General features: G+C 35.3%; 1 protein-coding gene across 13 annotated transcripts in view; it reads left to right on the top strand.

Annotated features, from left to right (window-relative positions):
- DOCK3 (dedicator of cytokinesis 3) overlaps positions 1-26,312 on the top strand; it is a 595,409-nt gene that overhangs the window by 134,566 nt on the left and 434,531 nt on the right. For 12 of the 13 annotated variants that reach the window (XM_058726773.1, XM_058726766.1, XM_058726765.1 and 9 more), the window contains exon 3: positions 1,446-1,486. In XM_058726773.1, coding sequence (XP_058582756.1) covers positions 1,446-1,486 — 41 coding nt within the window. Of the gene's footprint in view, positions 1-1,445; positions 1,487-5,656; positions 5,736-26,312 lie in introns of those variants that run through there. The other variant, XM_058726771.1, reaches the window with a different exon arrangement.

Raw genomic sequence — 26,312 nt, 5'->3', positions numbered from 1 at the left:
CTTGCTGATACCATTCTGTGTTCTGTTTCTTAAGATATTATAACAAGTATTAATAAATGAAGATATTGAAACTCTCAAGGTATAAATTGAGTTTCCCGAATTTATTATCTCAGCTAAACTAAACATAAACAAGGATATTTCTTCTTTTATTGTTTGTTGAGATTTCAGGAAAGTTGATTACTTTCCTCATAGCTTTGTTGTGAGATTTAAAGGTTAATACATGGAACAATCTCTCAATTACAGTACATGGAATTAAGAACAATAAACTCTCACTTATTATTAGCTATTATCAATAATTTCTTTTCCTTCATCTTCCTCCTTTAGATACCACTCATTGGAGATCCCCCCCACCTTTTTTTTTGATGCAAAGCTGAGTTTTACTATTGCTTTTCAAGTCATTGGTTTTATACAGTACAAGAGAGAATTCATCACCTCTTGTCCAGTTCAAAAGGGCAATGGCATTGGTATATACAAGAAGAAAAGACTTGAACATTTTCTGCAATGATAGCTCAAAGCCTATGGAGAAATCATTCTCAAAAAGTTTTATTTGTATGTGAGATTTATCAATATGCTTAGTTCTCTAAAAAAAGTTTTCATAAGTGCTTTTGATGTCTTTCAATTGTTATTTTTAAAGGACATAAAATTATATGATCTGCTTTTTCCTCTGTCCCTGTATAATCATTCAGTTTCCATTTACTAGAAAATATTTTATAAGAGTACAATATTTGGGATAGCAAAGAGGGAAGGACGTTGATTTTTTGAGATTATAGATATCAAATACTGTTATTCTGAAGGCAAAGATAACTAATAAATATGAGTAGGAAATGAATATATATTACTAAAAAGAGACTGTTTATTAGGATCTAAATTGAAAGGATATTTCCCCAAGGAAATCAAAGAAACTCTATGCAGGCTTAGAAGCAAAAATCTTCAGAAAACATCTGCTTTTAAATAATGGAGATTTTCCTTTTTAAACCCAAGAAGAAAAACTATAACAAAACTCTAAAATAATAGATTAGAATTGAGAAAATTTGGTAATATTTCCTTTCTCTGAAAATTGTTTTTACTGTGTAATGGAAACTTTCATTATTATTGCTGTGTATTGCTGTGTATGAATGCTGAGAGGGAATAAATGAAGCACAGACGTCAACATCAGCATCTAGAAAACCAAGAAATGTTCATAGAGTTGAAGTACAGGTCCTTTGAGGTCTTTTAAAATTTTTTGTGTTTTATTCAGTTGAAAGTTTTGCCTTTTGAAGAAAATTGGAAATGTGTTTATTGTAAGACTGTTCCTTTTAGAGTAAATTACTCCTAATAAATCCACCATACTTGTACCTATCTTGGCAAGTTTTGTGTTAATTTTTTCCCTAAAAATTCTCATATGGTGTGTCTTATAGGAAATGACAACAATATGATGTTAATTTCCTTTGTATGCTTTGTTTTAGGTTGGTACAGAGGAGTTTCAACAAAGAAGCCAAATGTAAAGGTATGATAAGTTCATTGTTACTTTTTCTAATATAGGAACCTAACTAGTATGTTTGTTGGATATAAAAACAATTCTTACCTGCACATCTTTTAATCTTTTACAGTAGGCACACTCATCCTTTCCTTTACAGAACTATATCAGACGCTGCTGTGTGTCAGCAGTATTAAAATGTTTCTTTCTTTTTTGATGTTTATTTATTTATTTATGAGAGAGTGAGAGAGTGCGCATGCAAGCTGGGGAGGGACAGAGAGAGGGAGACAGAGAATCCCAAGCAGGCTCTGCACTGTCAGCACAGAGCCTGATGTGGGGCTCGAACCCACAAACCATGAGATCATGACCTGAGCTGAAATCGAGAGTCGGATGTTTAACCGACTGAGCCACTCAGGTGCCTTAAAATGTTTTATTAACATTTTATTTATTTTTGAGACAGAGAGAGACAGAGCATGAACAGGGGAGGGTCAGCGAGAGGGAGACACAGAATCTGAAACAGGCTCCAGGCTCTGAGCTGTCAGCACAGAGCCCGACGCGGGGCTCGAACTCATGGACAGCGAGATCATGACCTGAGCCGAAGTCAGCCGCTTAACCAACTGAGCCACCCAGGCGCCCCTTATTTTTTTTTAAAGGACAGAAAATGCATGTATGATCATAGCTGCAAAGTTTATTTTGAAAAAGCCCATTATGGGGCGCCTGGGTGGCGCAGTCGGTTAAGCGTCCGACTTCAGCCAGGTCACGATCTCGCGGTCCGTGAGTTCGAGCCCCGCGTCAGGCTCTGGGCTGATGGCTCGGAGCCTGGAGCCTGTTTCCGATTCTGTGTCTCCCTCTCTCTCTGCCCCTCCCCCGTTCATGCTGTCTCTCTCTGTCCCAAAAATAAATAAAAAACGTTGAAAAAAAAATTAAAAAAAAAAAAAAAAGAAAAAGCCCATTAGAACACGTAATATTTTTTTCCTTCAAAAAGTAGAGACTTTTTGTAGAGATTTGACAAAAAGTAAAGACTTATTCATAGTCCTAGTCCTGTGGATCCATGGGATTTAGATAAGTTTATTTCTAAAATACAAAATAGAAAAAACTTTCAAATAATGTTCAATTAGATGTCTTTGTTGATGATGATATTCTTGTTAAAATATAAATTTAAACAAGACTTCTTATGAATAGATTTTATGTATTTATTCTGTTTCCAGTAAATATTAATTTGATCAAACAAAATATATTTTAGTTGGCAGTTATAATACATTTAGGAACATTGTTCTTCAGGAATGCATTTGCAAAAACTGCTTTCTCCTCACTCTTTCATATCATTAATATTAGAAGCTTTTATATTTTTCTGTAGCTTAATGTTTAACGTATTTTGCTATTTTTTTGTACAGATAAATAATCAAAATGATCATATACTATTTTTATTAAGAAAGAAAATTGTTCAGAGTTCTAATCATCAACTTTTCCAGTAAGATCATTCATTTTATTAGTTTTTATTAGTTTTTAATGATTATAAGAAGACAGTATCTTCAAATTTTAATTCCTTGCAGCCAGGGCATCTTACCCTTGGCACTGTTCACATTTTGGGCCAGATAATTCTTCATTGTGGGGGGCGGTCTTGTGCATTATAATATACTTGGCAGCATATATGACTCCTACTCACTAAATGTCAGCAACATTTCCCCCCTTGAAGTTGTGGCAGTGAAAAATGTAGACATTGCCAAAGTCCCTTCTCTACCACTACTCATCAGTAATGCTTTTGTGAAAATAATTTCTGTATTTTATGTATTTGTCTTGATTTAAAATTACCAAAAATTTAGAATTTGACTAGATGAGAAATCTCATAAATTATTGGAAAGTTGTAATTTGTGATATTATATACTTTTTATTTATTATAGGTAATATTTGTGACCTTGGCCACCCCATCACCTTGTTTCCAATACTAGTGTTTGAGGATCATTGTGGAGATGATAGTCATTCAAATTATAGTATGTTTGTAATTAAAACAACAATTGATGAACAGTGTATGGCTTTGAAACCTTGTTGAGTGAGACATGAACTATGACACCCTTAAAATATCTACTACTGTATAACAAAGTGTATCAAAATTTAGTGGATTAATTTAATCACCATTTTAACTCTCATTATTTTGTACCTTGACTGGGGCCACCTGGACACTTAGTTATATGGCTATAATCATCTGGAGGATCAGCTGGCTGTGGTGTCCAAGAGGGTCTATTCACATGTCTGGCATCCTGACAAGGATGGCTGGAAGGCTCTCCTCAGCCAGATCACTGATATAGCTAGACTTTCCATATAGTCTCAAGGCTTCTCCATATGACTTCTCTAGCAGATAATCAGAATTCTGTTTTAGAGTTAAGGAAAGGTGCTCAGAATCTCATACCTATTTTCTAAATTTCCTGCAACAAAGGTGTTTAGAGACTGTAGGAGAGACTACCTTGTGATTAATCTTAGGAATGATTTCATAAGCCAATCAAAATGAAGAAACCAAATTAAACTAATCTTAAGCATTAGAGCTCATTTTTTGTCTGATCAGACTCTCTTAATGTCTTTATTTTTGACTAATGACTTCTGAAATTGTGTGTTTTGGTAATACCAACTTCATTCTAGCGTCTTAGATTATTGTAGCATTTATTAATAAAATAACTGTATGCCTTTGAGTAGCGTGTGTTTGTATTCTTAAACTTTAAAAATTTAACAACTGGAAATAAAGATAGAGATAACCATTTCATGGGGCAATGATATTTTGTGGAACCATAGTGAAAATTCTTTATTATTTGTAAAATATAATCATTTAATGATTCTACACACTTAAAGTGATAAAAATGCATTTCTATATATCTTTTATATATATAATTCTGTTTATATATATAATTTTATTTTATATTAATTATATATATATATAATTAATATAATCACAATAAGTAAAAATTTCAGTAGGTTTTTTATAGCTGTTCGTGTTTAAAGAAAATTAAAAGGTGACTTATTATTATGTCTTGAGTTGCGTTTGACTTATAATAAAACTCATAATAGCCTGAATAAAATAATATCTGAACTAGATAGCAAATATAGCATTCAGAAGTATTAATAAGTGGTAAAACATTTCTTTCTATAAAACAGTTTATAAAACTCTCAAAGCTTAATTGTTTTGTTCTTCATGAATACTTTGTAGTAAGATACTACATTCTTAAAGAAAAACTAGGATGAGGAGCACCTGTGTGGCTCAGTGGATTAGGCGTCTGACTCTTGATTTCAGCCAGGTCATGATCTCATGGTTCATGAGATCGAGCCCTGTGTCGGACACTGTGCTGGCAGTGCAGAGCCTCCTTGGGATTCTCTCTTTCTTTCTCTCTGCCCCTCCCCTGCTTGTGCATGCTTGCATGTTGTGCGTGTGTATACTCTCTCTCAAAAATAAATAAACATTAAAAAAAGGAAAATAAAAACTGGGATGATTATAAAATATGCTTTAAGTTACATATTTTTGTGACTATATATTGAAGTTTTACATTTTAAGAGGATACTATGTAGGAAAAATAAACTACTAAATTTTATGCCCAGTGATCTTAAGAATGATAGGTTTTGTCTTTTGCATTTTTTGAAGGCTTTATTTTTGCATCATACACTCCAGGGTAAAACTTATTTAGGCTTTATAATTTTAGAAATCAAAAGTTTTTGAGACATAATATCTTTTGGTGAAATGTCATGTTACATAATTGTTAGGCTTGCCAAAATATTAGCTTTCTTAAGAGCATACATAAAGAATTAAAAAATAAGAGAGTTAGATAAAATTAAGAAAAGGACAATAGATATTTGATAATTTTGTGTTTTTAAATAAAATATATGCTCATGAGGAAAAGAATGAAATTCTAGAAAGTTTATATTTCCCATTTTGTAATTAGCTTTTATGTAATAACTGTCAACTAGATACATAGAATTCTGCCAGATAGCCACAAGGCCTTATAGAATGTTTTACATCATAAAAGCAGAGGTATAGAGGCATGAAATTGCAAGGCATGTTCAAGGAATGTTAGATACTCCAAACTGGCAAGGGCATAGTACAGAAAAATGATGGATGCCAAAGCAGGAAAGGTAGGTTGGATCTATATTTGAAGACTCTTATATGCCAGAGAATATAAGGAATGCTAAAGAATTTGGATTTTGTCTCTCTGGCAACAGGGAATCTGCCATTTAACAGAGGAGTGTATCTACCATTGCTACACAGCATAATTATAAAATGGAGTTTATTGGAGAAACAGTAAGCACCTGTTAAAGATACATATTGAAGTATTTATGCATGAATTCTAAAATTCTCTCTAACGTACTGCATTAGGTAAAAATGTGTATGTGGGGATTAATGAATCAAGATTGACAAAATGTTGTTATTTATCAAAGCTGAGTGATGTGTTCATGTAGGTTCATTATGTTATTCTGTCTAATTTTGTGTGTATTTGACATAGGGATACCATTATTACTTCATAGAATTGTTATGAGGAATCAGTGAACTTATATGAAGCTCCTAACAAAGTGCTTATTAGCACATGATAACAGCGCAATAAATGTTTGCTTCTGTTGCTATAACAACTACTGCTATGGTAGTATAGGGCTGCAAATGAGACTTTAGAGACTTGAGATCACCTTAGAGGACAAAAAAGAGGAACTAGCACAGAGAGACTGAGAAATGGAGGTTATAATTGGCTAAGGAGAAGGAAGTGTGTTTTTTGTTTTTTAGAACATGGTGATTAATGATTTCAAGTACTGTGGAGTAGTGTAGTAGAATGTACTGAGTAGGGGGTATTGTGTTTTGCAATTAGAAGGCCATTGGTGATTTTTAAGAGACTCCCTTTATGTGGATCCTGAGAAACTTAACAGAAGACCATGGGGGAGGGGAAGAGAAAAAAAAATAGAGGTTAGAGAGAGAGGGAGCCAAAACATAAGAGACTCTTAAAAACTGAGAACAAACTGAGGGTTGATGGGGGGGTGGGAGATGGGTACTGAGGAGGGCACCTGTTGGGATGAGCACTGGGTGTTGTATGGAAACCAATTTGACAATAAATTTCATATTAAAAATAAAAAGAGAATCCCATTTAATAGGATTGATAGTAGCAGAGAGCCAGTGTCTAGTGAGTAGGTAATGGGTGAAAGGAAGGAAGTAGATGTAGATTCTAGGGAGTATAAGGTTGTTGGTTTGGGGAGTGGAGAAGTCTGATGAACATTTTGCATTTGATTTATGTAAAATTCTGGAAAATGCTGATAATTTATAATGCCTTAAACCAGTTTAGTGGCTGCCTACTAATAATGTTGAAAAGAGGAATGGATTACAGAAAAGATAAGAGAAAACTTTTGGGGATGATGCAAATTTCTTTATTTTAATTGTGTCCATGGTTTCACTGTATATGTACTATATGCCCAAAGCATCAAATTCTACACATGTGTGCAGTTTATGGTATATCAGCAGTGTGTCATATATCAGCTATACCTCAATAAAGTTGTTTAAAAAAACCATTAAATGGTTTTTTACATCAAACCCTGAAGATGTGATTTCACATTCACTCTGAGAGTTATCATTTTAGTTTCTCAATTTACTTCTACCTGTGGTGGTTAATTTTGATACAGACTTGGTCAAATATGAAGTAATCCTGAGAACTTATCTGATGTTATTTTTAAATGAAGGGAAACTGTAGTTGTCATCAGTAAGAGTTCTAACTGAAAACCTTTTTAAAATGACTTTTATTGTTGTTACTCAGCATTGGAATTTTGTGTATGTGATCTGGAATTTATCTAACAGCCGCATGTTAAGTATACTCCATCAATGGGCCTTAATTATTAGTGTGTTTGTATTGTTGTAGGTGGGGAGAAAGTGGTAGAAGTTGAAAAGAATGAAGGCTAGGTGGTATTTTGTGCAAGGCTTACTTGTGTTTGGAAGTCCTCAAGACCACCCTTAAGTTTGAAGATTTGCTATGAAGACCCACCGGATTCATTATATAGTTGCTCTCAAAAGCTATGAATTACTTTTTGTATTCTATGAGGAATCTGCAAAGGGAAAAAGATGCATGCAGTAAAGTCTGGAGAAATCAGCTACAGGGTTCCAAGAGTCCTTTCCCAGTGGAGTCACACAGGACAAACCTAATTCCCCCAACAACACTGTAACAACACATGTGAAATGCTGCCAACCAGAGAAGCTTGTTTGAGACCTGGTGCCCAGAGTTTTTATTGTCACTGGTGATATAGGCACCTTCTACTTAGTACATAACAAAATTCCGCACTCCCAGAAGGAAAGCACGTATTTGGCGTAAACCATATTGTTTGTGCCAAATAGTTTAGGCACAGTGAGCAATTCTTACCAGTTAATGGTGAGAACTCTCCACAAATTTAAGTTTAAATATGAGAGTTTCAGTTGGTCCATGTTTCAGCAACAGTTTTCATTTTTAGTCTTTTAAATTTTAGCCATTCTAATGAATGGGCCAGCAGTATCTTGTTCTGATTTTAATTTTTATTTATCTGATGACTCAAGAGGTTAAAAATTTTTTCAAATGTTTATTGACCTGTTGCCTCATTTTTCTGTGTAGTATCTGTTTATGTCTTTCACTTACATTTTACTGGGTCTTTTTTTTTTTAATAGAGTTATATGAATTCTTTATTCTGAATACAAGTCCTTGTAAATATTTCTTCTAGTTTGTGGCTTGCCCTTTTTTTTTTAAGCTTATTTATTTTGAGAGAGAGAGAGCAAGCGAGCACACAGGGGTGGGGTAGAGAGAGAGAGAGAGAAAGAGAGCTGGAACTCTGGAACCATGAGATCATGACCTGAGCTGAAATACTTAACTGTCTGAGCCACCCAGGTGCACCTGGCCTTTTTATTTTCTTACTGTTGTGTTCTGAAGAGTAGGTTTTAATTTTGAGGAAGCTAATTTGTCATTTAAGTTTATTTTTGTTTTGGTAGAGCTAATGTTCTGTCTTTAGTATCTTTGTCAAATTCATTTTCTGTCAGTTGGGTTAGTTGTATTTTGTAGGAAATTTGTCAAAAATACTTTTGATTTTTTTGTTATAGTTATTCAAGCTATTTATTGTTTTTTTCATTTTTTAAAAATGTTTTTATTTATTTTTGAGACAGAGAGAGACAGAGCATGAGCAGGGGAGGGGCAGAGAGAGAGGGAGGCACAAAATCTAAAGCAGGCTCCAGGCTCTGAGCTGTTAGCACAGAGCCTGACGCGCGGGGCTCGAACTCACGGAGTGTGAGATCATGACCTGAGCTGAAGTCAGATGCTCAACCGACTGAGCCACCCAGGTGCCCCAGTTATTTTTTAATGTCTGTAAGATATTCAGTGGTAATCCCTCCTTCATTCCAGATTTTAGAAATTTGTGCCCTCTCTTTTTCTTGATCAAATCTACATAGATTTTTGTTGTTTTGTTGATCTTTTGAAAAAAATTAACAACTTTTGACTTCAAACATTTTTTGGTCGATTATTTCAAAGATCTCTGCTTTCTATTATCCTAGTCATTTTATTTACTTTCAGAGTACTCACTTTTATTTTTAAAAGGTGTTTTTGGAAGTGCCTGGGTGGCTCAGTTGGTTGAGCATGCAACTTCAACTCAGGTCATGATCTTAGGGTTCATTAGTTTGAGCCCTATGTTGGACTCTGTGCTGACAGCTCAGAGCCTGGAGCCTCTTCAGATTCTGTGTCTCCTTCTCTTTCTGCCCCTCTCCTGCTTACACACACATACACAAACACACACACACACACACACACACACTCTGTCTGTCTCTCTCTCAAAAATAAATAAAAATAAATTAAAAACATTAAAAAAATAAAAGAATAAAATTTTGCCCTTTCCAATGATGTGGATAGAGCAATTATGCTAAGCAAAAATAAGTCAGTCAGAGAAAGACAAATACCATATGATTTCACTCACATGTGGAATTTAAGAAACAAAACAGATGGACACAGATGGGGAAAAACAGTAAGAGAGGCAAACCAGAAAACAGACTCAACTATAGAGAACAAACTGAAGGTTGCTGGAGGGGAGGGGGGCAAGGGGATTGGTTAAGTAGGTGATGGGTATTAAGGAGGGCACTTGTGATGAGTACTGGGTGTTGTATGTAAGTGATGAATCACTAAATTCTACATCTGAAACTTATATTACACTGTATGTTAGCTAACTGGAATTTAAATTGAAAAAAAATTTTAAATGTTTTATTTATTTTTGAGAGTGAGAGTGCAAGCAGGGAGGGACAGAGAGACAGGGGAGCAGAAGATCAGAAGTGGGCTCTGCGCTGACAACAGCAACCCGATGTGGGGCTCGAACTCACGAACTGTGAGATCATGATCTAAGCCTACATCAGATGTTCAACCAATTGAGCCACTCAGGCACCCCAATTAACTGGAATTTAAATAAAAACATACACTGTTTTATATTATCTCACAGTTTTTTGTTTTTTTTTAACTGCTGTTTAATTTTTTAGGCTTTCCCTCAACTATGTTCCTTTATTTGCGTGGTTTTAATACTAGGTCTTCAAGTGTGCTGCTCTTTCTTCCACAGTATTTAATCTTCCATTAAATACCTTGAATGAAGTTTTCACTTAGATGTGTTTTTCAGCTCTATTATTTCCATTTTGTGCCATTTTGTATATTTATTCCACTTTCATTATGTTCATGGTTTCTTTTAAATTCTTGAGGAAACTTTAATAGTTATTTTTAACTTCATTTCTGCTAGTTACCATTGTATATCATTTTTGGTCTATTTTTATTGATTACTTTTTCTTCTGATTATGGTTTATATTTTCTCATACCTAGTAATTTTTTGTGTTTTCTTTTCCAGAATCTTGAAGTAGTGTTGTTGAATTTATTGATCTGAATTTTGTCATCTTCTTTTAAAGAAAGTTTAATTCTTTTCTTTTTTTAAGTAGGCTCCATGTCCATGTGGGGCTTGAACTCATGGACCCTGAGACCAAGAGTTGCATGTTCTACCAACTGAACCAGCTAGGCATCCCAGAAGTTTAATTCATTTTTGCAGGCAATTAATTCACTTGTAATTCAGCTTGATCCTTAAGGTTTGTTACAGTATGTCTACAGTAGCCTTTACTCTAAGATTGTTTGACCTTGCTCTTAACATGCAGTCTTACTGGGTCCTTATTGCAAGACCATGTGTTCACGGAGTTCTTTCATTCTGGTGGGTTAGCATTTGAATGTGTACCAATCTTATGTTTTTTCCAGGAATTGTTTAGTTTACAGATGTCCATTAATTGCTCTTTTCCTACACTTGTATAGTCTCACTCTGTACGATTGCAGCTTAGTTTTCAGGCAAAGACTCAAGGAAATCTCTATGGGGAATCCTGTAATTCTTAGTCTTCATGATTCCCTTCTGTTCTGTCACACAGAATCCAGCTCTTCCACTCTTCTTTACTGATGTGTACAGTGTTTACTAATGTTTACAAATGTTTACAGTGCTTTGCTCTGTGCTGTTCTGTTTTGATCTATAAAGGCCTCTAGACAAAAAGTGTTAGGAAATTGTATGACTCACTTCCTTTGTTTCCCTTCTCCTAGTGATCACACATTACTGTGCTACTGGTTGTCTAGTTTCTGAAAACAGTTGTTTCACATATTTGGTTCAGTTTTCTAGTTGTTTTTGACAGAAGACAGGTCCTGGTTTTCTTTGTTATATGTTATATTTTTGAGATAATTAAGGATTCATATGCAGTTATAATAAATATAAGGAGATCCAAGTCTTCCATTGATAACATCTTATAAAACTGTAGTACAATATCAAAACCAGGACAGTGACATTAATATAATCAAGAGGCAAAACATTTCCATCAGCACAAGGATCTCTCATTTTGCCTTTTTGTAGCAATACCCACTTCCCCTCCACGTCTACTGCCTTGTGTTTTCTGGCAACCAGTAATCTGTTTTCTGTTTTTTAGAATTTCATTATTTAAAAATGTATGTAAGTGGAGGCATACAGTATGGCAACATTTTGGAATTGGGAATTCTCACTCAGCATAACTGTCTGGAAGTTTGTCCATATTGTTGCATGTATCATTCCTTGGGGCACCTGGGTGGCTCTGTCAGTTTAGCATCTGAATTTGGCTCAGGTCATGATCTCATGGTTTGTGAGTTCAAGCCCTGCATTGAGCTCTGTACTGACAGTGTGGAGCCTGCCTGGGATTCTCTCTCTTGCTCGCTCTCTCTGTCCCCCTCCTTGTGCTCTCTCTCTTTCAGAATTAACAAATACACTTAAAAAATAGTGCGTTCCTTTTTATTTTTGAGTTATATGTTATGGCATGGATATACCATTTGTTTAACCATTCATATTTTGAAGGTTATCCAAGTGTCCAGTTTTTTGCTATTAAAAGAGAACTGTTATAAACATTTACGTACAGGTTTTGTGCTTTCGTGAATGAAAGTTTATATTTCCCTGGAGTAAATGCCCAGGCATGCACTTGTTGGTTTATATGGTAGTTGCAGATGTAGTTTTTAAAGAAACGGTCAAACCAATTTCTAGAGAGGTGGTACCATTATACATTTCCACCTGCAGTGTAGGAGAGATCTAGTTTCTTGGCATTCTTACCAACATTTGATTTTGTCACTGTTTTCTATTTAGTCATTCTGATAGGTGTAGTAGTATCTCATTGTAATTTTAATTTGTATTTCCGTAATGGTTACTGATGTTGAACACATGTTTACTTGCCATCTGTATATGATCTTCACACCTTTTACCCATTTTCTAATTGGACTTTCTGTTTTTAACTATTATGTTTTGGAGTTCTCTATATATTCTAGATACTAGTTTTATATCAGATGTGTGGTTAGAAAAATTTTCTCTCCATCTATATGCTCTTGAACAGAGTCTTTCACAGAGGAAGTTTTAAATTTTGGTGGAGTGTGACTTGGGAGTGTTTCCTCTCATGGATTGTGCATTTGGTGTAAAATCTAAGAGTTCTTTGCCTTCCCTTAGATTTCCTGTGTAGAAGATTTTCTCTTATGTTTTTTCTAAAAGTTACATAGTTTTATCTTTTAAGTCTTTGATCTATTTGAAGTTAATTTTTAGAGCAGGTTTGATGGTGAGGTTGACTTATTCCATCTATACCTGATTTGTTGACACTATCAGGGATATTGTTTTGTGTATGCATGTCCGGTTGCTCCAGCTTCATTTGTTGAAAAGGTTATTTTTCCCCTATTAAATTGCTGTTGTAAAAACAGCAACAGTATATTTGTGTGGGTCTGTTTCTGGTTTCTCCGTTCTATTCCATTGATCTATTTGCCTCTCTGCCAATACTGCAAGTCTTGATTTTTGTAGCTGTCTTGAAATCTGATAGACTGATTTTATTCTCACACTTTATTCTGTTTAAAAATTCTTTTATGTATTATAGTTTCTCTATTTTTCATATAAACTTTAGAAGAATCTTGAGAATATGTAAAAAATCTTGCTAGGATTTTCTAGGGATCATATTAAACATGTGTACTGGTTTGGGGAGAAATGATAGGTTGAGTCTTCAAGTCTGTGCACATAGTCTATCTCATTGGTTATTCAGTGTTTTTGACATTTTCATATACAAGTTATGTATCTGCTTTGTTAGATTACACCTGAGTATATCCTATTTTTGAGTGATTATAAATGGTATTGTATTTTAAATTTCAGTGTGCTCAGGTTCATTGCTAGTATCTAGAAATACATTTGATTTGTGTATGTTTATTTGTGTCCTGTAACCTTTGTTTAACTCTCTTATCAGTTATAGGACTTTTTTTTTTAACTTCCTTGGGATTTTCTATATAGATAATCATGTCATTTGTAAGCAGAGTCATTTTTATCTCTTCATTTCTGAACTGGATGCCTTTTATTTCCTTTTTAAAATTAGTGCTTTATTGGGGCACCTGGATGGCTCAGTCGGTTAAGCATCCGACTTCGGCTCAGGTCATGATCTCATGGTTTGTGAGTTTGAGCCCCAGGCCAGTCTCTGTGCTGACAGCTCAGAGCCTGGAGCCTGCTTTGGATTCTGTGTCTCCCTCTCTTTGCCCCTCCCCTGCTTGTGCTCTGTCTCTCTGTCTCTCAAAAATAAATAAACATTAAAAAAAAATTTAAAATTAGTGCCTTATTTCACTGGCTAGAATTTCCAACACTATGGTGAATATGAATGGTGTCCTTATCTTAGGGGGAAAATATTCATTCTTTCACCATTAAGTATAATGCTTCTTTGTAAGTGCTTTTCATCAAATTAGGAAGTTCTCCTCTATTCCTGGTATTAATTTTACTTAATATTTTTTCAGCTTTATTGAGATATAATTGATAAATAAAGTTGTATGTGTCTAATGTGTACAACATGATGACTTGATATATGTATACTTTGTGAAATGATTTACACAGTTAATTGATTAACACATCTGTCACTTCACATAATAACTTTTTTTTTTTGCTGGTAGAAATGCATAAGATCTATTCTTATAGCAAATTTCTAGTACACAACCCACTTTTATTAGTCATAGTCAATATGTAATACATTAGATCCTCAGAGCTTTTCATCAGCTTATATAAGTTTATTATTCAGCTTATAGCAGAAAGGTTGTACCCTTTGACCATCATGTTCACAATTTCCCCACTTCCTAGCCCCTGGTAGCAACCATTCTACTTTCTGTATGAGTTCAATATTTACTTATTTATTTATAAAACATATACTATTTGTCTTTCTATGTCTGGCTATTTTCATTTAACATAATGTTGCAAATGGCAGAATTTCCTTCTTTCCTTTGGCCGAATAATATTCCATTGTGTGTATGTGTGTGTGTATCCCATCATCTATCTGCTTATCCATTGGTAGACACTTAGGTTGTTTCCATATCTCGGCTATTGTGAATAATGCTATAATGAATATGGGAGTGCAGCTGTCTCTTTGAGACATAATTTATAGTTAAGGTTATATCTTGTCATAGCCAGAGGTGGAATTCCTTGATCATATGTTGGTTCTATATTTAATTTTTTGAGGAACCTAAATAGTGTTTTACATAATGGCCAGAGCAGTTTACATACCACCAACAGTGTATGGGATTTCCTTTTTCCACACTCTCACTGAGACTTGTTATCTTTTTTTTTTTTTTTTTTTTTTTTGATAATAGCCATTCTAACAAATGTGAGGTGATATCTCATTTTGGTTTTGGTTTGTATTTCCTTGCTGATTAGTGATGTTGAACACTTTTTCTTATACCTTTTGGCTGTTTGTATGTCTTTGGAGAAATGTGTATTCAATTCCTTTGTCCATTTTTAAGTCAGTCAGATTATTTGTATTCTGCTTCTGAGTTGTAGGAGTTATAGGAGTTATCAGATTTATGGTTTGCAGATATTTTTGTTTCAGTATGTTTGTTGCCTTTTCATTTTGTTGAGTTTTCCTTTATTGTGCAGAGGCTTTTTGGTTTGATGTAATCCTAATTGTCTGTTTTAGGCTTTTTGTTGCCTGTGCTTTTGGTGTCATATCCAAAAAAGTCATTGTGAAGACCAATGTCAGGGAGCATTTTCCTTGTATTTTCTTCTAGGATTTGTATGGTTTTGGGTCTTATATTTAAATCTTTAATCTGTTCTCAGTTGATTTTTGAGTATGATGTGTAAGGGTGTATTTTTATTCTTTTGCATGTTTATATCCAGTTTTCCTATACAATTAATTGAAGGGAACTATCATTTCCTCATTGTGTATGCTCAGCACCTTAGTCATAAATTAATTGGTTGTATATGTATGGATTTATTTTTGAGCTCTCTATTCTGTTCCTTAGATTTATGTGTCTGTTTTTATGCTAGTGCCTTACTCTTTTGATTACCATAGCTTTTTAATATAGTTTGAAGTCAGGAAGTGTGATGCCTCCAGCTTTGCTCTTCTTGCTCAGGATTGCTTTAGCTCATTGGGGTCTACTGTGGTTCCAGATTAGTTTTAGTATGGTTTCTTCTGTTTTTGTGAAAAGTGCCATGGGAATTTTGGAAGAAATTGCATTGAATCTGTAGATGGTTTTGTGTAGTATGGCCATTTTAACAGTAGTAATTCTTCTAATCCATGAACATGGGATATTTTTAAATTTTTTGTGTCTTCTTCATTTTCTTTCATCTATGTCTTAACAGTTTTCAGTTTCAGTACAGATCTGTCACCTGCTTGGTTATATTTAACCCTAAATATTTTATTCTTTTCGATGCTATCGTAAGAGGATTTTCTTAATTTTTCTGTCTGATAGCTCATTTTAGTTTAAGAAATGCAGCTTATTTTTTGTATATTAATTTTTTATCTTGAAACTTTAACAGCTTTATCAGTTCTGAAAGTTTTTTGGTGGAGGCTTTATGGTTTTCTATATATAAGATCATGTCATAGGCAAAACAGAGACAATTTTAACTTCTTCCTTTCCAATATGGTTGTCTTCACTTATTCTCTTGCCTAGTTGCTCTGGCTAGGACTTCTGTGTTGAACAGAAGTGGTGAAAGTAGGCATCCTTGCCTTCTAACTGATTGTAGAGGTAAAGCTTTCATCAAATATGTTTTCTGTGAGCTTGTCATATGTGGCCTTTATTATGGCAAAGTATATTCTATCTATACCTCTCCATCTATACCTGAGAGTTTTTATCATAATAGGCTATTGAATTTTGTCAAATGCTTTTTCTGCATTTATTGAGATCATATTTTTATCCTTCATTCTGTTAATGTGTGTATCACTTATTGATTTTCGTATGTTGAACTATCCTTGCATTTGATGGATAAGTCCCACTTAATAACAGTATATGATTCTTTTAATGCGCTATTTTTAAATAAAATTTTAATGTCTATTTATTTTTGAGACAGAGACAGTGCACGCAAGGCAGGGGCAGAGAGAGGGGGAGAGAGGATCCAAAGCAGGCTCTGAGCTGACAGCTGTGAGCCCAGTGTGGGGCTTGAACCTATGAACTGCAAGATCATGACTTGAGCCAAAGTTGGATGCTCAACCGACTGAGCCATCCAGGTGCCCCTTTAATGTGCTGTTGAATTTGGCTTGCTAGTATTTTGTTGAGAATATTTTTGTATCTGCATTCATCAGGATATTGGCCTTTAATTTTCTTGTTTTGTTAAGTCAGCATTACCTTGATACATGACAAAGATGTCTGGCTTTGGTATCAACATAATGCAGACTTTGTAAAATGAGCTTTGAGGTGTTACTTCCTCTTCAGTTTTTTGGAAGACCCTGAGAAAGATTTGTATTGATTTTTCTTTAAATCTTTGGTAGAATTCATCAGTTAAACCATCTGTTACTGGACTTGTCTTTGTTCAGAGGTTTGAAACATCTGATTTAATCTTCTTAGTCATAATTGGTTTGTTCAGATTTTCTTTTTTTTAATGTTTATCTTATTTTTGAGAGAGAAAGAGAGCATGGGCAGAGGAGGGGCAGAGAGGAGGGACACAGAGGATCCAAAGCAGGCTCTGCTCTTACAGCAGAGAGCCTGATCTGGTGCTTGAACTCACAGACCGTGAGATCATGACCTGAGCCAAAATCAGGAGTTGGACACTTAACCAACTGAGCCACCCAGGTGCCCCTGTTCAGATTTTCTATTTATGATTCAATCTTGTCAGGGTATATGTTTCTAGCAATCTGTCCATTTCTTTTAGGTTAACCAGTTTGTTGGTGTATAATGGTTCATAGTAATCTCTTATAATCCTTGTATTTTTATGGTATCAGTTGTAGTGTCTCCTCTTTCATTTAAAAAAAAACAAACTATTTTTTTCCAGAATGGCTGCACCAGTTTGCATTCCCACCAATAGTGCAAGAAGGTTCCCATTTCTTCACATTCTCTCCAGCATCTGTAGTCTCCTGATTTGTTCATTTTAGCCACTCTGACTGGCATGAGGTGGTATCTCACTGTGGTTTTGATTGGTACTTCCCTGATGAAGAGTGATGTTGAGCATCTTTTCATATGCCTGTTGGCCATCTGGATGTCTTCTTTAGAGAAGTGTCTATTCATGTTTTTTGCCCATTTCTTCACTGGATTATTTGTTTTTCGGGTGTGGGGTTTGGTAAGTTCTTTATAGATGTTGGATACTAGCCCTTTGTCTGATATGTCATTTGCAAATATAACATTGTGGAGGTTCCTCAAAAAATTAAAAATAGATCTACCCTATGACCCAGCAATAGCACTGCTAGGAATTTACCCAAGGGATACAGGAATGCTGATGCATAGGGGCACTTGTACCCCAATGTTTATAGCAGCACTCTCAACAATAGCCAAATTATGGAAAGAGCCTAAATGTCCATCAACTGATGAATGGGTAAAGAAATTGTGGTTTATATATATAATGGAATACTACTTGGCAATGAGACAGAATGAAATATGGCCTTTTGTAGCAACATGGATGGAACTGGAGAGTGTTACGCTAAGTGAAAGAGAAAGACAGATACCATATCTTTTCACTCTTATGTGGATCCTCAGAAACTTACCAGAAGACCATGGGACAGGGGAAGGAAAAAAAAAGGTTAGAGAGGGTGGTAGCCAACCCATAAGAGACTCTTAAAAACAGAATAAACTGAGGGTTGATGGGGGGTGGGAGGGAGACAAGGGTGGGTGATGGGCATTGAGGAGAGCACCTGTTGGGATGAGCACTGGGTGTTGTATGGAAACCAATTTGACAATAAATTTCATATTAAAAAAATACAAAATAAAAAAAACCAAAAAATAAAAACTGTTTAACTTCAAGTTAGGTAATACACAGTGTTGTATTGGTTTCAGGAGTAGAACCCACTGACTCATCACTTACGTATAACACCCAGTGCTCATCCCAACAAGTGCCCTCCTTAATGCCTATCACCCATTTAACCCAGGCCCCCTGCCCACCTCCCCTCCAGTAACGCTCAGTTTGTTGTGTATATTTAGGAGTCTCTTATGGTTTGCCTCCCTCTCTGTTTTTATCTTATTTTTCTTACCCTTCTCCTATGTTCATCTGTTTTTGTTTCTTATACTCCACACATGAAGTGAAATTAATATTATGTTTGTCTTTCTCTGACTTATTTCGCTTAGCATAATACACTCTAGTTCCATCCATGTTGTCGCAAATGGCAAGATTTCATTCTTTTTGATTGCCAAGGAGTATTCCATTGTGTATATATATATTGTGTATGTGTATATATATATATATATATGTATATATATATATGTATATATGTGTGTGTGTGTATATATATATATATATGCCACATACATACCATATCTTCTTAATCCATTCATCATTCAGTGGACATTTGGGCTCTTTTTATAACTTGGCTATTGTTGATAGTGCTGCTGTTAACATTGGGAGGCATGTTCCCTTTTAAATCAGCATTTTTGTACCCTTTGGATAAATACCTAGTAGTGCAATTGCTGGGTTGTAGGATAGCTCTATTTTTTATTTTTTGAGGAACTTCCATACTGTATTCCAAAGTAGCATCCTTGCCAACATCTGTTGTTTCCTGAGTTGTTAATTTTAGCTATTCTGATAGATGTGAGGTGGTATCTCATTGTGGTTTTGATTTGTATTTCCCTGATGATGAGTGATATTGAGCATCTTTTCATGTGTCTGTTAGCCAACTGGATGTCTTCTTTGGAAAAGTGTCTATTCATGTCTTCTTCCCATTTCTTCACTGGATTATTTGTTTATTCTCTTTCATTTTTGATTTTATATATTTGATTCTTTCTCTTATTTTCTATGTTAGTCTGGCTAAAGGTTTTTCAATTTTTTTTTATCTTTTCAAACAACTAGATCTTAATTTCACTGATGTTTACTAGGCTCTATTTTATTAATTTTGTCTCTATTATATAAACTTCCTTTTCCTAATTTTGGGCTTACTTCATTATTTTAAAAAAATATTTGTTTATTTATGTTGAGAGAGAGAGTGCACATGCATGTGCAAGCTGAGAGAGAGGCAGGGAGAGAGGGAGAGAAGAATCTCAAGCAGGCTCCATGCTGTCAGCTCAGAGCCCGGGCAGGGCTAGATCTCACTAACCATGAGATCATGACCTGAGCCAAAATCAAGAGTTGGATAGTTAATGACCCAGTCACCCAGGTGCCCCCTAAGTCATTATTTTTATAGTTCCTTGAGGTATAAAGTTAGGTTGCTCTTTGACTTTATTTCCTTATTTTAGGCATTTATCACTATAAACCTTCATCTTAGAGCTGCTTTTTCTGTATCCTATAAGTTTTGGTATGTTGTGTTTCCATTTCTATTTGTTTCAGTTATTTTTTGACTTCTCTTTTGATTTCTTCTTTGGCCAATTTGCTGTTCAGGAGTGTGTTGTTTAATTTCCACATATTTGTGAATTCTTGTTATCAATTTCTAGTTTCATACCATTGTGGTTAGAAAAGATAATTGGTATGCTTTTAGTCTTCTTGAGTTGAAGACTTCTTTTAAAAAAATTTTTTTAACATTTATTTATTCTTGAGAGACAGAGTGCAAGCGGGGGAGGGGCAGAGAGAGGGGGAGACACAGAATCTGAAACAGGCTCCAGGCTCTGAGTTGTCAGCACAGAGCCTGACATGGGGCCCGAGCCCACGAACTGTGAGATCATGGCCTGAGCTGAAGTCAGACGCTTAACCGACTGAGCCATCCAGGCACCCTGAGTTAAAGACTTATTTTGTGGCCTAGCGTGTTCTCTACCCTGAGACTATTCTGTGTGTGTTTGAGAAGAGTGCGTATTATGCTGCTGTTAAATTGAATATTCTTTATATGTCTGTTAGTTCCATTTGTTTAAAGTGTAATTTAAGTCTAATAATTTCTTACTAATACTCTGGATCTATCCTTTGTTGAAAGAGGGTATTGATATTCCTTACTTTTTTTGGTAGTGTTGTCTGCTCTCCCTTCAGATCTGTTAGTATTTAATATATTTAGGTGTTCTGTTTTTTTGGGGTGTATACATATTTGTAATTGTTTTATCCTCAGGATAAATTAACCCCGTTGTCATTATATAATCAACTTCTTTGACTCTTGTTTGTGACTTGAAATCTAATTTGTCTGACATAAGTAGAGCTAACTCTGCTTTCTTTTGGTTTACATCTGCATGGACTATATTTTTTTAATTTCCTTTGAGCCTTTGTTTATCCTTAAAGTGAGTTTCTTATAGGCAGCATGTGATTGGGTTATATTTTTAGTCCATTCAGCAACTATATGCCTTTTAATTGGAGAACTTAACCTATTTAAATTTAATTATTAGTATGTTAAGGACTTAATAATGTTATCTTGTTAATTGTTTTCTGGCTTTTTTAGTTCGCTTGTCTTTCCTTTTTCTCTTCATTTGCGAATTGGTGATTTTTCATCATGGTATGGTTTGATTACCTTTTCTTTACCTTTTGAATATCTGTTGTAGGGTTTTTTTCAGCAGTTTCTTTTATTTATTTTATTTTTTATTTTAAAAATTTTTTTAACGTTTATTTATTTTTGAGACAGAGAGAGACAGAGCATGAACTGGGTAGGGGCAGAGAGAGAGGGAAACACAGAATCGGAAGCAGGCTCCAGGCTCTGAGCCATCAGCCCAGAGCCCGACGTGGGGCTCGAACTCACGTACTGCGAGATCCTGACCTGAGCTGAAGTCGGACGCTCAACTGACTGAGCCACCCAGGCGCCCCAGTCTCTGAGCTTTTTAAAAACAACTACTTTGAATTATTTGTTGGGCAAATTGCATATCTGCTTTTTTGGGCTTGGTTACTAGGAAAAATGTGTTCCTTTGGTGTATCATGGTTCTTTTATTTTTCATGTTCCTTGAAGTCTTGCATTTCTTTTTTTTGCGTTTGAAGAAGCAGTCACTTCCTCCATTTTTACTCACTGTCTTTGGTAGAGAAATACCTTTTGTCATCCTGGATGGGTATTCTGAAGCTACCTTAGACCTTTCCTTTGAAGGTACCTGCTCCACACTGCATACTCCTTTTTGGAATGGATTTCTCAAGATTGTGTGCATTCTCTCAATCCTGTAAAATCAGGCCAGTTGCTAACAGTCTCTTGTTTGCTTTACCTAAGGTGGTACTGAATGTTCAAGTTTCTGTGCTTTTTCCAAGTCCTAAGGAGTTGGGTGACTTTCTGCATGTGTTCAGAAACCATCTACAAAGGGTTACATTTGTTGTTGCCCTTGGTGGTACACACAAGGAGCTGGCCATGGAGTTGGGGAGTTGGGAGGTACACAGCATGTTGAAGGTGCCATTGCACCAGTTGGGAAGGTTTACAGGTGAGGTATCCCCATTGGCTCATGGATAGACTTCCTGATGGAGCCTGTAAAGTGATTAGTAGGATCCTTTTATGTCTTTTGGGAGTCCTGACTGCTCTCCTAGCCCCTCCTTGTCCTACAGTTGTGTAGTACACCTCAGTATTCTGGATAGGGTGAGAAAAAAATGAGCCTCTTCAGCAGCAACCCACAAAGTTGAGGAAGCCAGGTGCTCACTCAGATGCTCTCATATTCCCCCATGGGAGAAATCACAGATCTAGAAGTTCTGTCTTGGCAGTGATCTGGGCTGCCTTGTGAGGGATAATGCAGGTAAAGTGAAATTGTTCTTCTTACCCTCTTCAGTGCATCTAGTCTCAGATTTGCTTTTTTTCTCCAACAGTGTGCTGGAACTTCTGAACTTCCACAAGGTCATTCTTGTCTGTGGTTGATTATTAAAAGTAGTTTATTGGTGGGAAAATGATAGAGAACTCCTTCTCCATTTTGCTTATGGTACTTCTCTGATGTTTTTTGCTTTTTTTCCTGAGAGTTTTCTTTTTGTCATGAATTGGTGTTGAAGTTTGTCATATGTTTTTTATGCATTAATATTATTATGTGGTTTTTTTTAGATTTAATTTGGTAGATTACATTGATTGGTTTTTGAATATTGAAAATAACTTGCATCTCTAAAATAAACCTCATGGTGCATAACTCTTCTTATATATTGGATGTTCTATTTGATAACATTTTGTTAAGAATTTTTATATCTATATTCATGAGGGATATGAGGCTATAGTTTTCTTATAGTATCTTTGATTTTGGTATCAGAGTAATACTGGTTTCATAAAATGAATTGCAAAATGTTTTTATTTTTCTCTTTTGTGATTGTGTAGAAGTAGTGTTCGCTCTTCAATCATTTAATAGAATGAAGCAGTGAAGCCATCTAGGTCTGAAGATTTTTTTCTTAGGAGTTTTAAAATATGAATTCAGTTTCCTTAATAGTTATAGGTCTAGTCAAGCTAGTCAAATTATGTTAACCCTTGAATAACATGGGTTTGAACTGCCTGGGTCCACTTCTATGTGAATTTTTGATAAATACAATACAGTACTGTAAATTTGTTTCCTCTTCCTTCTGATTTCCTTAATAATATTTTTCTCTAGCTTACTTTATTGTAAGAATACACTCTATAATATAACATACAATATATGTGTTAATTGACTGTTCATATTGTCAGTAAGGCTTCTGGTCAACAGTAGGCTAATAATAGTTTTTGAGAGGTCATCGTTATATACCGGGTTTTGACTGTGTGGGGGATTGGTGCTCCAACCCTGTGTTATTCAATGACTAACTGTATGTATATATTTTATATTGATTGAGTTATGGTAGTTTGTATTTTAAAAGGAATTGATCCATTTCATGTATGTCATCTATTTATGTATGTAGAGTTTTTGAAGTATTCCTCTATTATCCTTTTAATGTATGTGTAATATCCCATTTCATTCCTGATATTGATAACTTGTATCTTATATGTTTTTTTCTTTGTTAGTCTTGGTAGAAATTAATTACGGGGCGCCTGGGTGGCTCAGTTGGTTAAGCATCCAACTTCAGCTCGGGTCATGATCTCACAGTTTGTGGGTTCGAGCCAGCTGTTCTGACAGCTCAGAGCCTGGAGCTTGCTTCGGATTCTGTGTCTGCCTCTCTCTGTCCCTCCCCTGCTCGCATTCTGTCTTTCTCTCAAAAATAAATGCTAAAAAATAAATAAATTAGTTCTGTTGATCTTTCCAAAGACCAGCTTTATATCTCCTCGATTTTTCTATTGTTTTTCTGTTTAAATTTTGTTGATTTTTACTCTCTTGTTCTTTTTGCTCACTTTCGTTTTATTTTGCTCTTTTCCTTCTAATTTCTTTTTTTTTTCATTTTTATTTATTTTAGGGAGAGAGCGTGAATGGGGGAGAGGGGCAGAAAAAGAGAGAGAGAATCCTAGGCAGGCTCAGTGCTCAGTATGGAGCCCAACGTGGGGCTCGATCCCACAATTCTGAGATCATGACTTGAGCCAATCAGGAGTAGGATGCTCAATCTCCTAAGCCACTGAGGTACCTGTCCTTCTAATTTCTTGAGGAGAGAGCTTAGATTATTGATTTGCAATTTTCCTTTTTATTTTAATTTTTGAAAAAATTTTTAAAAATTTTATTTACTTATTTTTTTTAAGTAGGCTCTGTGGTTAACATGGGGCTTGAACTCAAGCCTGAGATCAAGGGTCTCATGCTCTACTGACTGAGCTGGCCAGGCACCCCATGCATTTTCCTTTTTTTTTTTTTTAATGTTTATTTTGCACAAGAGAGGAAGTGTATGCATGCATGCATGGGGGAGGGACAGAGAAAGAGGGGGAGAGAGAATCTGACAGCACAGAGCCCAAAGTGGGGCCCAATCCCATGAACGAGCTGATATCAAGAGTTGGATGTTTAAATGACTGAGCCACCCAGGAGCCCCTCCTTTTTTAAAAAAAATTTAATGTTTTATTTAGTTTTGAGAGAGACAGAGAGACAAAATATGAGTGGGAGGAGGGGCAGAGAGAGAGGAGACACAGAATCCGCAGCTAATGACACAGAATTGAAAGTCATGAACCATGAGATCATGCCCTGAGCCAATATATACATTTGTATTTCTCTAACTTATTTCACTTAGCATAATGCACTCTAGCCCCATCCATGTCATTGCAAATGGCAGTATTTCAGTTTTTTATGACTAATATTCTATTACACACACACACACACAAGCACACACACACATACCACAGCTTTATTCATTCATCAGTTGATAGACTTTTGGGCTCTTTACATAATTTGGCTATTTTTGGTAATGTTGCTGTCAATACTGGGGTGCACGTGACACTTTGAATCAGTAGTTTTGTATCCTTTGGGTAAATCCCTAGTAGTGCAATTGCTGGGTCATAGAGTAGTTCTATTTTTAACTTTTTGAGGAACCTCCATACTGTTTTCCAGAGTGGCAGCACCAGTTTGCATTTCCACCAACAGTGTAAGAGGGTTCACCTTTCTCCACATCCTCACTGACATTTGTTGTTTCCTGAGTTGTTAATTTTAGTCATTCTGACTCCTGTGGAATTTAGTAAACAGATGAACATGGGGAAGGGGAAAAAAAGAGAGGGAGGCAAACCATGAGAGACTCTTAACTATAGAGACCAAACTGAGGGTTGTTGGAGGGGAGGTGGGCAAGGAATGGGCTAAATGGGTGATGGGTTTTAAGGAGGACACTTATGATGAGCCTGAAGTTTCTCCTGAAACCAATATTACATTACATGTTAACTAATTAAAATGTAAATAAAAAGTTGAAACAAACAACAAAATAATAATATATGCATTTAATGCCAATAAATTTCCTTTCAGCATTTCTCTACTTGTGTCCCAAAAGTTTGATATATTATATTGTCATTTTAATTCAGTTCAGTGTAATTTTTATTTGCTCTGAAAAGTTCTCTTTGATGTGTATGGACTATTTAAGTGTTTATTTATTTTGAGAGAGAGAGAAAGGGGTAGAGAGAGAGAATCCCAAGCACACTCTGCACTCTCAGCACAGTGCCCAACTCAGGGCTTTATCTCATGAACTGTGAGATCATTACCAGAGCCAAAATCAAGAATCAGATGCTCAATGAACTGAGCCACCCACGTGTCCCTGATGCATGGATTATTTAGAAAATTTTTTTTTGTATCTAAGCATTTGAAGATTTTTTTGTTATTCTTCTGTTATTTATTTCCAGTTTGATTTTATTGTGGTTGAAGGAAACATTCTGTGTATGATTTTGATTGTTTTAAATTTGTGACATTTGTGTTTTTGCCCATCATATATCTTAGTATGAGTCATATGTGCACTTGAAAAGAATGTGTATCTGCTTTTGTTGAGTGGATTATTCTGTGAATGCCACTAGATCCTATTGGTCAGTGGTAGTGTTGAGTTCTTTATCATTGCTCTTTTTCTGTTTAGTTCTGTAGGTCTCTGACTATAATTGTAGAGTTGTCTATTTTTATTTCTGTCAGTTTTGCTTCACACATTGTGTAGCTCTGTTATTTAGTGCATATACATTTATGATTGCTGTGTTTTCTTGGTAATTGACTTTGTATCATTATATAATGTTCCATTTTTGTGTCAGAAGAAAGAAAATTATTCTGGCATCTACTTTAATATTAATTATTGCTTTTTTTCATTAACTTTTGCATGTTTTTTTCATGCTTATATTTCTAATTTGCCTAGGATGTTGTATTTATAGTTACATTTGTAGTTAGTTTTTTGTAAACAACATATTATTAGGTCATGTTTTATAATTTCTCTGGCTGTGTGTCTTTTAACTAATTTATTGAGATTATCTACATTTAATGCCATTATTGATTTGTTATTAAGTCTTCCATTTTTTTTTGATTAAAAAAATTTTTTTTAATGTTTATATATTTTTGAGAGAGAGGCAGAGTGTGAGGAGGGGAGGGCAGAGAGAGAGAAGGAGACACAGAACCAAAGCAGGCTCCAGGCTCTGTGCTGTCAGCACAGAGCCTAACACGGGGCTCAAACTCACGAACTGTGAGATCATAACCTGAGCTGAAGTTGGACACTTAACTAACTGAGCCATCCAGGGGCCCCTTTATTTTTTTTATTTCTATTTTTCTTTTCTCTGCTTTCT

This window comes from Neofelis nebulosa, chromosome 4 (assembly GCF_028018385.1).
Source record: "Neofelis nebulosa isolate mNeoNeb1 chromosome 4, mNeoNeb1.pri, whole genome shotgun sequence".
Lineage (NCBI taxonomy): Eukaryota > Metazoa > Chordata > Mammalia > Carnivora > Felidae > Neofelis > Neofelis nebulosa.
Note: the sequence above shows the minus strand (reverse complement) of the source record. Positions and strands in the feature narration are given on the sequence as shown.